Raw genomic sequence first — 14390 nt, 5'->3', positions numbered from 1 at the left:
TACTAATTTTCCTTTAATATACTCGTCTCTATTAGTTTCCCCACTAAGAGCATTCCCAACCCAATCCCTACCCTATATCCTTATATATCATATTATTACACTAAAAATCACTATTTTTTCTCTCTCCTGTTTAATTAAATAATACTTTTTATACATTTATCATTATCTTTTCTCTTTCCTCCACTCACAAACACTTTTAGAAAATATTAAAAAATTATACGGTATGAACAGTGAATCCCAAAATTTAACATTCATTTATAACATTTTCTCTCTCCTCTACTCACAACCACTCATAATCATACCATATAATTTACAAATCCCCCTCACAAAAATATAGGGAATGGGCTGAGAGCATTCCCAACAGCATTTTTATCTCAATCTCTATAATTACACTAAAAAACACTATATTTTCTTTATCATTTACAATTAAATAATATATTTTAATATTTTTATCATTACTTTTTCTCTCTACCCCACGCACAACCAGATTAAATAACATTTAAAAGTTATAGAAGATAAACAGTGTTTCTCGAAATTTGCTTATCAACAAAAGTTTCTCTATCTCCTTTACTCACAACTATTCTATATGATATAAACTTGTGGAGAATGCTCTAACATACGTGCTATTCATCCTACTAAAATCTATTTTTACTTTTGCAGCCAGCATCATTACGAAACAACAAACCGATCAGCATGAACTCAAAACACCTCACTTCCATGGAGTCAACGCCCATCAAACCGCTACTCATCCTCACTCTCACCTTCCTCTTCCACTTATCTTCAACCTCCGCACTCCCTAAACAAGCTCAACCCACCAAATCCGGCTACCTCACTGTCAATTCCACCACCGGTTCCGCCATCTTCTACGCCTTTTATGAAGCCCAAAACACCACCAACACTTCACTCTCTAACACCCCACTTGTCATCTGGCTTCAAGGAGGCCCTGGCTGCTCCTCCATGACCGGAAACTTCTACGAACTCGGCCCGTGGCGAGTTACGGCTTCTTTAACACTTGAACCCAATCCCGGCTCTTGGAACCGGATATTCGGCTTGTTGTTTCTTGATAACCCGATTGGAACCGGTTTTAGTATTGCTTCCACACCCGAAGAGATTCCACGGGACCAAAATACCATAGCGAAACATCTGTTTATCGCGATAAGAAAGTTTATCGCTTTAGACCCGTTGTTTAATTCTCGCCCTATTTACATCACCGGTGAGAGTTACGCTGGAAAATATGTTCCAGCAATCGGGTACTATATTCTTAAAAGAAACCCGAGTTTACCTGTGTCAGAACGGGTAAATTTGTTTGGGTTAGCTATTGGAAACGGGTTGACCGATCGGGCAATTCAAGTAGGCACTCATGCTTTGCATAATTACAATCTTGGTTTAATAAATGAGAAACAGAAAACCCAAATGGAAAAACTTCAACTTGAGGCTATAAAGTTAACTAATGATGGTAATTGGAGTGAAGCTACAGATGCAAGAATCAAAGTCTGGAACTTTCTTGGAATGGTGACGGGTTTAGCGACTTTGTATGATTTTAGGAGGCAGATTCCTTATCATTCTGATTGGGTTGAAGAGTTTTTGAAAGACCCCGAGGTTAAAAAGGCATTAGGAGTTAACGAATCGATGGCTTTTGAGGAATGTAGTGATGTAGTTGGGGATGCATTGCACGCGGATGTGATGAAGAGTGTTAGGTACATGGTGGAGTATGTTGTTAAGAATACTAAGTTATTGTTGTATCAAGGTCAGTGTGATTTGAGAGACGGTGTTGTGTCGGTTGAGTCTTGGGTGAGGAAGATGAAGTGGGAGGGGCTTGATAAGTTTTTGGAAGCCGAACGGAGTGTTTGGAGTGTGAATAATGTGCTTGCTGGTTATGTGCAGAGGTCGGATAATTTGAGCCATGTGGTGGTGTTGGGTGCGGGCCATTTTGTGCCAACTGATCAGGCGGTTAACTCGCAAGCCATGATTGAGGATTGGGTTCTTGATAGAGGATTGTTTGGTAATAAGAATGTTCAAAGTCTATCTCATGATCTTTGAAACTGTTGTAGTAGTCTTGCATATTGCTAGTTCAAGAAGCTATCACACACGTTGATCTTTATGATTGCCATTGCTGTATTATGATTCAGTTGTATACTTATTTGATGGGTTCAATGCCAATGCTTAAGATGTGGTTCACAACCACTATATATATAAATAAACGTAAAGCATCTATGTTAGCACTTTGTTGTAAGTTGGTTGTTTAGCTCATAATTTGATCCGTGTAGTTGCTGAAATTAGGAAGAAGTGAAGCGTTTTGCACTATTGGTTTTGCACAATTGGTAGCTAGTTATTATTATTTTTTTTAGCCAATAAGTAATTCTCATTAAAATCAAAACGATTACAATAAAGTGGCAGACAAACGGGCAACAAGCTGCGTCGCAACCCCCTTCTGAATAGCCAATAAGTAGTTATTTTCGGTTTTGTGTTCTATTGTGTGAGAGCTTCGCAATGAAACACACAGTGTCCAGTCGGAACTAAGATGAAAGTGACATCGACCCTCGAATTTGAGTGATTGCAATGCATACTGTGTTTAATGCATCTTTAGGACTAATGCGAACAAACTTTTTTTTTTCTAAAATCAAAAGGACTTTTACTTTTGACTCATTAAACATGTCATGAATGTTTTTTTTCTTTTTACTTTTAAGGATTAAACTTGAATATGATACGTGTTCTATTGGATCAAGTGGCGAAAGTCAATTGGGCCATGGGGTTTTTATGTTTTTTTAGTATAACACAAGTACCCAAAAGGCCAAAATCGACCGAAACGCCCGAAGTCGACAATGTTTTAACTTACCAACGCCCGAGTTTTATCGATTCATTGACAGGGACAGACCACGCTCAGGTTTTACAAACTCCTGGGTACCGACCTCTTTTTTTGGTTCCGGTACCGTAACCTACCCAACCGAAACTGATCAAATTCGCGTCGACTTACCGCAACAACAACCGGGACCACAACGCTCAGGTTTTACGGATCGAATAAATGTCGTGTTAAATTTTTTATTTTTTATATGTTAATTTAACGAAATTACTTTTTGGATTTTAACACTTGCGTTTTACCAACGTTGTTTACACTGTGACAAGCGTAATACGTAACAGATACTGGCCGAAATCACGTCTACTCACCGTCTAACGCTTGGGTTTTACCAACACCTAAATTTTACCAATACCCGAGTTTGAACGCTCGGGTTTTACCAACACCTAGATTTAACCAACGCTAGGGTTTTAAGTTTTTATATACTAATTTGACGAATTATTTTTTGGGCTTAACTCTGGAACCATTACTAACGTAACCCTTATCAACCAAATATGCCTTAATTCGTTGCCACAACGCACGAGTTTTACCAACACCCTAGCTTTACTGACCGAATAAAATTTTATTTTAAGTATGTTAATTTTTTTTATAGTATACGAGTGCTGACATATATATATTTTTTTTAAATTTTAAATGTGGTGACTTAACTTTATTTTTAAGGTTTAATTAGTTCCGGTACCGTAACGAGTCTAACCAATTCCGACCGACTCGCGTTGACTCACTGTTGCAACTACCGGTTATTGTTACCGTCACGAAGTTTTTAATATGTTAATTTTAAGTTATACAAGTGTCGATACTTTTTTTTAACGTTAACAGATTAATTTTTTTTATAATGTAGTGTCGGTATCTCAACCAACTTAACCCATATCAAATCCAACCAAATCCACATTAATACATTGCCATAACACTACGGGTAAAAAAAGACAGATCTCAATTGCTCTGACACAACATGTAAAGCACTAGTTTCTTTCATTAGGTTCATTATGTTATTTAAAATGACATTAATAAGTCATAAATAAAATGAATAATTAATTATATAGAAATTCCCTAGTTCTATTGTAGAGGGAGAAACCAAATTTAACCAAAAAATTTTGAAAAATTTCAAAAAGTACCACTCAAACTCACGGAGCCGTGATATTTGAGTTTGTGTCGATGGATTTCACTAGCCAATAAATAATGCCACATGTCCAATGTCTGACACAAGCCTTGAGATTTCAAACTAAATCCATCGGATCTATGAATTTTAAAATCAAAACCGTCTCTTTGAAAAAAACGTCTCCATGATGATTTAGATTGCTTTCGTCTCCTTCGTTAGTGTTTTTTTTAGATCAATGATGAGTGTATTCGGACATTCAAACTTTTTTAAAAACTCACGGAAGAGACAAAAGCAATCTGAAATATCAATGAGACGATTGTTTTCAAGGAGTCGGTTTTGATAACAAACTTCACGGATCCGACGGATTTAGTTTGAAATCTCATGGCTCGTGTCAGACATTAGACATGTGACATAATTTTATTGGCTATCGAAAACCATTGACACGAACCTAAATGTCACGGCTTCATGAGTTATGGAAAAAAAATTTTTGAAGCTTAAAAATTTTTGGACCAAATATGGTTTCTCTGTTGAGATGGACATTTTTGAGAATTTTTTTCAAGAAATTCCTTCATAAAATTGTCATTATTGTATTTAAATAAAATAATTATTTATAAAGCCTTAGTAGGAATACTAAAAGAACATATGATTCATTTTCTAAAACACAAATATAGACAAATGAGACTCACCGCTAGAGAGGAAACTCTCACAATTTCTTCCATCACTATCTTCTTTTTTTTCTTCCCTCAAAAATCTAGAACATCATCTTAATCTAGAACATCATCTTACCCGGTGACTCCTTGAATGTGAGAGCAATCTCCGATAGTACACATGTTGTTTCGGTTATTATACACTAGGAGACTGACACATTCGTCTAAGAAGAGACGTAAAATATGTTTAAAGCGACTCATATTAAACACCACTCCTCAACCGAAGTTAACAGATTTATTTTGTTTAAAAGTATGTTTGGCAATGAGCTTTTAGAGGCTTCAAGCTTCAAGCTTTTAAGAAAAAGTCTTGTTTGGTTGAAGGAGCTTGAAGCCTTTAGATGATGAGGAAAAGCTTAAAGCTCCCACCAGTAGCGTTTAGAAAAAACTACAAACTTTTAGTATTTTAATTACTTAAATAACATTCCAAAATAAGTACATTTAATATTATTTTTTTTAGTTATGCCCATTTTGGTCATTTTATACATTTTGTTAAAAGTTCCAACTACTCTATCAAACATCTAAATATATCTAAAACTCTACAGCTACACCGAGCCAGTTTGTTTTACAAGAAACTAACTGGGCCGGTTAGTTTGAAAGCTCATTTAGTCATTACGATTAGATCATGATCAACGACTAGTTTTTCGGGTATACATTTCCTATACGAGTAGTTTATTACTAGTTAACTCGTCGCGACTTGTTTAACCTTACAATCTACTCGTGGCTACTCGTTTTATAATAATTCAATTTATTTAAAAAATCTTTAAAATATATTAAAATATTATGTAATACCTCAATCAACATGAGCTCAATTAGTCATTACTATTCTCATCATTACGAAACAACAAACCGATCAGCATGAACTCAAAACACCTCACTTCCATGGAGTCAACGCCCATCAAACCGCTACTCATCCTCACTCTCACCCTCCTCTTCCACTTATCTTCACCCTCCGCACTCCCTAAACAAGCTCAACCCACCAAATCCGGCTACCTCACTGTCAATTCCACCACCGGTTCCGCCATCTTCTACGCCTTTTATGAAGCCCAAAACACCACCAACACTTCACTCTCTAACACCCCACTTGTCATCTGGCTTCAAGGAGGCCCTGGCTGCTCCTCCATGACCGGAAACTTCTACGAACTCGGCCCGTGGCGAGTTACGGCTTCTTTAACACTTGAACCCAATCCCGGCTCTTGGAACCGGATATTCGGCTTGTTGTTTCTTGATAACCCGATTGGAACCGGTTTTAGTATTGCTTCCACACCCGAAGAGATTCCACGGGACCAAAATACCATAGCGAAACATCTGTTTATCGCGATAAGAAAGTTTATCGCTTTAGACCCGTTGTTTAATTCTCGCCCTATTTACATCACCGGTGAGAGTTACGCTGGAAAATATGTTCCAGCAATCGGGTACTATATTCTTAAAAGAAACCCGAGTTTACCTGTGTCAGAACGGGTAAATTTGTTTGGGTTAGCTATTGGAAACGGGTTGACCGATCCGGCAATTCAAGTAGGCACTCATGCTTTGCATAATTACAATCTTGGTTTAATAAATGAGAAACAGAAAACCCAAATGGAAAAACTTCAACTTGAGGCTATAAAGTTAACTAATGATGGTAATTGGAGTGAAGCTACAGATACAAGAATCAAAGTCTGGAACTTTCTTGGAACAGTAACGGGTTTAGCGACTTTGTATGATTTTAGGAGGCAGATTCCTTATCATTCTGATTGGGTTGAAGAGTTTTTGAAAGACCCCGAGGTTAAAAAGGCATTAGGAGTTAACGAATCGATGGCTTTTGAGGAATGTAGTGATGTAGTTGGGGATGCATTGCACGCGGATGTGATGAAGAGTGTTAGGTACATGGTGGAGTATGTTGTTAAGAATACTAAGTTATTGTTGTATCAAGGTCAGTGTGATTTGAGAGACGGTGTTGTGTCGGTTGAGTCTTGGGTGAGGAAGATGAAGTGGGAGGGGCTTGATAAGTTTTTGGAAGCCGAACGGAGTGTTTGGAGTGTGAATAATGTGCTTGCTGGTTATGTGCAGAGGTCGGATAATTTGAGCCATGTGGTGGTGAAGAGGTAGGTCCTAGCGGAGCCCAGTTGAACCCGCAAGACTCATCTTGAATAGGGACGTCTGCGCAATGACCAACTGCTCCAGCAGGACCCACCATGCTCAGAGAACCTTACGCGCAGTACGCCAGCTGTACCCGCAGGGAAAGCCTCCCAATGGTGAAGTACCCCGCCTGTTCCCGCAGCTGCGGATACAAGCCATCAGGGAAGGCTACCCGCACTAACAGCAAGGCTACACGCACAAGGCATTCGCTACTTCAGTAGTCACATGAAGGAATGAGCAAGGCGGGAATACTCCCGCCTAAATGAGCCAGTCCGTATGCTTCTGGAAGGTCTTTCGTACTATATCTACTAAGGTATGGGCGGAACAGACAATTTGACCAGAGCAGCCCATGAACCAATCACAGGGTGACAGCTCACCGACAACAATACGAGGAGGAGCACCCTCTAGTACTGTTTGTCACTATTAGCCGCTGCCTACTCACCAACCCTTACGATGGGACGTGCGCAGCCTACAGTTGGTGGAACAGTGCGTAGCCGGCAGTAAAGGAACAGTATACAGCCGACCTTTACTGTTGGCCGTAGCCTAACCACCAACCAGCATGGCCTGTGCGTAGTCCACTGTTGGTGGAACATGAATACTATTCAGCCGGCTGTACCTTCTAGGAAACCTACCTTCGGCTATAAATACTCCAACACCTTGGAATGGTAAGATGATCTGATATCTCAATCTTATCTAGCAATCTCTTAATATACACTTATATTCAGAGCAATCTAGTCTGATTCTCACGCCGGAGGGTGGTCACAAGGAGGAACCCCCCCCCTTCTCAGTGACGAGCTTACGGTGTCTGTTTTGCAGGTCCCCTGAAGAACAACCTTCTCTGCTAGACCTCATCCTCGTGGGAAACATTACTTAACCCCCAGATTATCTATAATCTGCCCAGGGTTCACTTAGTGTTTCTTCATTGGCGCCATCCGTGCATAAAAGCTAGAACTAATTATTAGTTTTTTCAAAATTTCTGAAGAAATGGTTAACGTTACTCCGGTCCCAAGGCCAGTAATCGACCAAGAAACCCCGGTAACCACAACCCCAGCAACTGGGGTGAACACCGGCGGTTATACAAATCTTACGAACACTACCCCGACTACCCAAGCCGGGGCAAGTGCAGTAAATATTCCACTGGGGTTCGCTGATGCCCAGTTGGAAAAACGAACGAGGGCCCCTCGCCAAACACTAGATCAAGTGAAGGCGTGGGCCGAAGCACGTCAGAGAGAGTTCCAAGCTGAATTGGACGAACGCTTGCGTTCAGTTCAACAGGCTGACGAATTCGGCAGTACTCGCCAACATCTCAATATGAACAGTGAGTGCGAGTACTCAGACGACGAGAGGGAAGAATCCGATACCGACGCAAACCCTCTCCATAATGCGAAAGGGAAGCGTAAGGAAACGGACTTCCAACCGAAAAGGAATTTTGGGGAAGCTTTTAAACCAACAAATGCGGAGAGAAACCCACGTGACTTCTCCAAAACCTTTAGACCAACTGCTACAAATGCAGGAAAGTCAAAGTTCGCAAGGGACATTGCGGAAGCAATCGCCCCGAGAAGTGCCAAACAAATGTCCAACATTGGCACTTATGATGGTCTATCCGACCCAGACGACCACTTGAACAGATTCATTGCGGGGGCAACCGTCAGTAACTGGACGGAACCCACGTGGTGTTATATGTTCCAGATGACTCTGGTTGGAGCGGCCAGGGCATGGTTTGATCGTTTGCCGATCCACCACATTTATGATTGGGCGGACTTTCAGAATAAGTTCAGCCAGCACTTCAGCCAGCAGAGGAAATATACTGAAGAACAGTGGACGATCCTCAACTGCGTTAGAGAAGAGGATGAATCTTTACTAGACTTCATCACCCGCTTCAACTCCAAAAAGCTAAGTCTCGGCAACATAAGTGAAGATCTTGTTCGCGCCGCTTTCATCCAAGGCGCCGAATACCCAGAGCTTATCCGCACATTGACGGGTAAGGATGGCATGCCATCAACATGGGATGCCATCATGACGGCGGCAAAGCGCTTTGCCGAGACGGAAAAGCAACTGGGAAGGGATCTTCCCCAGAGTACACACCTCTACACGCAGAGGACAAGAGAGAACAATGTTCGGATCGCCCGGCAGAACAAAAAGAGGAAGCTAGGTATCTGGCAGTCAAGGGTAAACTTTGACACCTCATCCAGCTCTCACCCTCTTGTTGGCGGAAGAAATCACACACACCCTTCAAGCCAAAAGCACCGGTGGACGCCACTCACCAAAAGCGTCACAGAGATATTTGCCACTGAAAAGCTACCATGGCCAAAAGCTCCAATGATCCGGCAGCGACCTAATGCGGATCAGAGTAAATCCTGTGACTTCCACGGGACAAAAGGTCATAGTACGGAAGAGTGTACATCCTTGAAGGATATTGTTGAAGCATTCGTCAAGGATGGAAGACTGGCACACCTGGTGGCATCAATCAAGAAGGGAGGAAGGAACGACAACCGGTACCGAGGCAACGGACGAAAGCCCGTTGACATCAGCATCAACATGGTTCATGGTAAGATCAAAGGAAGAAAAAGGCGAACGACAGAACCATGTGCGTGGAAGGAAGCTGAGGTGCGCTTCCCGCGAGTGCCAGGAGGACCCAGCAAAGAAGGCCCTATCGTCATCAAAAGCCAGCTGGGGCACTACATCACTTCTCGCACTCTTGCTGACAACGGCGCCTCGTCAACGGTGATGTACAGGCAGTTCTTCGACAAGCTAAATGACGAAGACAAGGAACGCCTGGAAACGATCTGCGCCTCGATGGAAGGGTTTGATGGCAGCACAAACACCCCCCTGGGTATCCTATCTTTCCCCGTCACTCTTACGGATGGGAAACACTCCCGCACAGAAGATGTGGACTTTGTCGTGATGAGGAAGCCACACCACACATACGACATTCTCTTCGGGAGAGACGGGATGGCAAGATTCAACGCCGTGGTATCCTCAGTCCACGGCATGATGGGATGGCCAACAGCTGAGGGTGTAGCGATGATCACCGGCATTCCCCAGGTATGCATCGCATCTGTCTCATCTAAACCCAAACCAAAGATGGCTAAACCAACCATCACCGAACCAGAAAGATAGGCCTTCAACGGCAAGTACCCTGACCAGGCCGTCACCATTGGCCCGACAATTGTTGATCCCACACGCACCTTACTTAAGCGCTTATTACAAAAAAACACTGACATCTTCGCGTGGACACCAGCTGACATGACTGGTGTACCCCGAAGTAAGGCAGAGCATAAGCTCAAATGCGATCCGGCTGTTACGCCGATCGTACAAAAGCGCAGAGTAATGGGGCCAGAACAAACTAACGCGTGTAGAAGCCAAGTCAAGGAACTCCTTTACGCAGGCATCGTACGCGTTAGTAGATATCAAACTTGGGTTGCAAATCCCGTTATGGTACCGAAGAATAACAAACAATGGCGCATGTGCATAGATTTCAAGGACTTGAACAAAGCATGCCCCAAAGATTGTTATCCGTTACCCGAAATTGATCTTAAGGTGGATTCGTTGGCACCGTTCCGCCTTAAATGCTTCCTGGACGCGTATAAGGGGTACCATCAAATACACATGGCCGTTGATGATCAGGACAAAACCGCTTTTCGGACGCCCGATGGCACATTTTGTTACCAAATGATGCAATTCGGACTTAAGAATGCCGGGTCCACATACCAACGCCTGATGGATAACCAGTTTCATGCCCAAATTGGGAGGAACTTGGAAGTCTACATGGATGACTTGGTCATCAAAAGCCCTGACCCAGAAGCGATGTTAAAAGACATCGAAGAGACTTTCAACACGCTCAGGAAGATAAACATGAAGCTCAACCCGAGCAAGTGTGCCTTTGGAATGGAAGAAGGGAAGTTCTTGGGGGTCATCGTCACTAAAGATGGCTTCAGAGCGAACCCTGAAAAGGTCGAAGCCATTATCAAAATGGAATCACCTACTACCATTAAACAGGCTCAGACACTGAATGGACGACTAGTGGCACTTAATCGCTTTTTGGCAAACCACGCAGATAAGTCGTTTCCCTTCGTGTCAACGTTGAGAAACTGTTTAAAGAAAACGCACTTCCGCTGGACACCAGAAGCGGAAGCAGCTTTTCAGGAGATTCGGTCACGCTTGATCGAACTCCCAACGCTCACAGCACCAAAAGCGGGAGAGGAGTTAATCCTATACCTTTCCGCAACAGATAGAGCAACCGGGGCAGTCCTGCTAGTAGAGCGAAAAGGCATCCAGATGCCAATCTATTATGTCAGCCGTATCCTAACAGACGTAGAAACCCGGTACTCTACCCTCGAAAAATTAGTCTTAGCACTTATACACGCTTCACGCAGGTTAAGACGATATTTCCAGGGTCACCCAATCACCATTCTCTCCAACTTCAAACTTGCAAACGTTCTAGGCAAACCCGAGTTATCGGGACGCCTAGCCAAATGGGCAATTGAGTTGGGGGAATACGCGATAAAGTATAAGCCAAGACCAGCCATAAAAGGCCAGGTTCTGGCCGACTTTATTGCAGAAGTACCTGTTGGGTGCGGGCCATTTTGTGCCAACTGATCAGGCGGTTAACTCGCAAGCCATGATTGAGGATTGGGTTCTTGATAGAGGATTGTTTGGTAATAAGAATGTTCAAAGTCTATCTCATGATCTTTGAAACTGTTGTAGTAGTCTTGCATATTGCTAGTTCAAGAAGCTATCACACACGTTGATCTTTATGATTGCCATTGCTGTATTATGATTCAGTTGTATACTTATTTGATGGGTTCAATGCCAATGCTTAAGATGTGGTTCACAACCACTGTATATATAAATAAACGTAAAGCATCTATGTTAGCACTTTGTTGTAAGTTGGTTGTTTAGCTCATAATTTGATCCGTGTAGTTGCTGAAATTAGGAAGAAGTGAAGCGTTTTGCACTATTGGTTTTGCACAATTGGTAGCTAGTTATTATTATTTTTTTTAGCCAATAAGTAATTCTCATTAAAATCAAAACGATTACAATAAAGTGGCAGACAAACGGGCAACAAGCTGCGTCACAACCCCCTTCTGAATAGCCAATAAGTAGTTATTTTCGGTTTTGTATTCTATTGTGTGAGAGCTTCGCAATGAAACACACAGTGTCCAATCGGAACTAAGATGAAAGTGACATCGACCCTCGAATTTGAGTGATTGCAATGCATACTGTGTTTAATGCATCTTTAGGACTACTGCGAACAAACTTTTTTTTTTCTAAATCAAAAGGACTTTTACTTTTGACTCATTAAACATGTCATGAATGTTTTTTTTTTCTTTTTACTTTTAAGGATTAAACTTGAATATGATACGTGTTCTATTGGATCAAGTGGCGAAAGTCAATTGGGCCATGGGGTTTTTATGTTTTTTTAGTATAACACAAGTACCCAAAAGGCCAAAATCGACCGAAACGCCCGAAGTCGACAATGTTTTAACTTACCAACGCCCGAGTTTTATCGATTCATTGACAGGGACAGACCACGCTCAGGTTTTACAAACTCCTGGGTACCGACCTCTTTTTTTGGTTCCGGTACCGTAACCTACCCAACCGAAACTGATCAAATTCGCGTCGACTTACCGCAACAACAACCGGGACCACAACGCTCAGGTTTTACGGATCGAATAAATGTCGTGTTAAATTTTTTATTTTTTATATGTTAATTTAACGAAATTACTTTTTGGATTTTAACACTTGCGTTTTACCAACGTTGTTTACACTGTGACAAGCGTAATACGTAACAGATACTGGCCGAAATCACGTCTACTCACCGTCTAACGCTTGGGTTTTACCAACACCTAAATTTTACCAATACCCGAGTTTGAACGCTCGGGTTTTACCAACACCTAGATTTAACCAACGCTCGGGTTTTAAGTTTTTATATACTAATTTGACGAATTATTTTTTGGGCTTAACTCTGGAACCGTTACTAACGTAACCCTTATCAACCAAATATGCCTTAATTCGTTGCCACAACGCACGAGTTTTACCAACACCCTAGCTTTACTGACTGAATAAAATTTTATTTTAAGTATGTTAATTTTTTTTATAGTATACGAGTGCTGACATATATATATTTTTTTTTAAATTTTAAATGTGGTGACTTAACTTTATTTTTAAGGTTTAATTAGTTCCGGTACCGTAACGAATCTAACCAATTCCGACCGACTCGCGTTGACTCACTGTTGCAACTACCAGTTATTGTTACCGTCACGAAGTTTTTAATATGTTAATTTTAAGTTATACAAGTGTCGATACTTTTTTTTAACGTTAACAGATTAATTTTTTTTATAATGTAGTGTCGGTATCTCAACCAACTTAACCCATATCAAATCCAACCAAATCCACATTAATACATTGCCATAACACTACGGGTAAAAAAAGACAGATCTCAATTGCTCTGACACAACATGTAAAGCACTAGTTTCTTTCATTAGGTTCATTATGTTATTTAAAATGACATTAATAAGTCATAAATAAAATGAATAATTAATTATATAGAAATTCCCTAGTTCTATTGTAGAGGGAGAAACCAAATTTAACCAAAAAATTTTGAAAAATTTCAAAAAGTACCACTCAAACTCACGGAGCCGTGATATTTGAGTTTGTGTCGATGGATTTCACTAGCCAATAAATAATGCCACATGTCCAATGTCTGACACAAGCCTTGAGATTTCAAACTAAATCCATCGGATCTATGAATTTTAAAATCAAAACCGTCTCTTAAAAAAAAACGTCTCCATGATGATTTAGATTGCTTTCGTCTCCTTCGTTAGCGTTTTTTTTAGATCAATGATGAGTGTATTCGGACATTCAAAATTTTTAAAAACTCACGGAAGAGACAAAAGCAATCTGAAATATCAATGAGACGATTGTTTTCAAGGAGTCGGTTTTGATAACAAACTTCACGGATCCGACGGATTTAGTTTGAAATCTCATGGCTCGTGTCAGACATTAGACATGTGACATAATTTTATTGCCTATCGAAAACCATTGACACGAACCTAAATGTCACGGCTTCGTGAGTTATGGAAAAAAAATTTTTGAAGCTTCAAAATTTTTGGACCAAATATGGTTTCTCTCTTGAGATGGACTTTTTTGAGAATTTTTTTCAAGAAATTCCTTCATAAAATTGTCATTATTGTATTTAAATAAAATAATTATTTATAAAGCCTTAGTAGGAATACTAAAAGAACGTATGATTCATTTTCTAAAACACAAATATAGACAAATGAGACTCACCGCTAGAGAGGAAACTCTCACAATTTCTTCCATCACTATCTTCTTTTTTTTCTTCCCTCAAAAATCTAGAACATCATCTTAATCTAGAACATCATCTTACCCGGTGACTCCTTGAATGTGAGAGCAATCTCCGACAGTACACATGTTGTTTCGGTTATTATACACTAGGAGACAGACACATTCGTCTAAGAAGAGACGTAAAATATGTTTAAAGCGACTCATATTAAACACCACTCCTCAACCGAAGTTAACAGATTTATTTTGTTTAAAAGTATGTTTGGCATGGAGCTTTTAGAGGCTTCAAGCTTCAAGCTTTTAAGAAAAA

General features: G+C 40.7%; 1 protein-coding gene and 1 pseudogene across 1 annotated transcript; both read left to right on the top strand.

Moving 5' to 3' along the window:
* The first annotated feature begins 680 nt into the window (after positions 1-680).
* Positions 681-2156, top strand: LOC143572528 (serine carboxypeptidase-like 50 pseudogene; annotated as a pseudogene).
* A 3345-nt stretch (positions 2157-5501) lies between these two features.
* Positions 5502-11561, top strand: LOC143572527 (serine carboxypeptidase-like 50). Its single transcript, XM_077057670.1, has 2 exons — positions 5502-6727; positions 11337-11561. Exons 1-2 carry the CDS (start codon positions 5513-5515, stop codon positions 11466-11468), a joined length of 1347 nt encoding a protein of 448 aa, XP_076913785.1. The 5' UTR covers positions 5502-5512; the 3' UTR covers positions 11469-11561.
* Positions 11562-14390: the final 2829 nt, after the last annotated feature.

This window comes from Bidens hawaiensis, unplaced genomic scaffold (genome assembly GCF_021521415.1).
Source record: "Bidens hawaiensis isolate Kalapana, Puna unplaced genomic scaffold, B.hawaiensis_p1.1 tig00025962_1, whole genome shotgun sequence".
NCBI lineage: Eukaryota > Viridiplantae > Streptophyta > Magnoliopsida > Asterales > Asteraceae > Bidens > Bidens hawaiensis.
Note: the sequence above shows the minus strand (reverse complement) of the source record. Positions and strands in the feature narration are given on the sequence as shown.

Bases quoted from the DNA above. Each gene is read 5' to 3' on its own strand.
- LOC143572527 (XM_077057670.1), top strand. From the start codon at position 5,513: ATGAACTCAAAACACCTCACTTCCATGGAGTCAACGCCCATCAAACCG. The intron at 6,728-11,336 runs GTGGTGAAGAGG...TTATTGCAGAAG, and splicing joins CGGATAATTTGAGCCATGTG to TACCTGTTGGGTGCGGGCCA.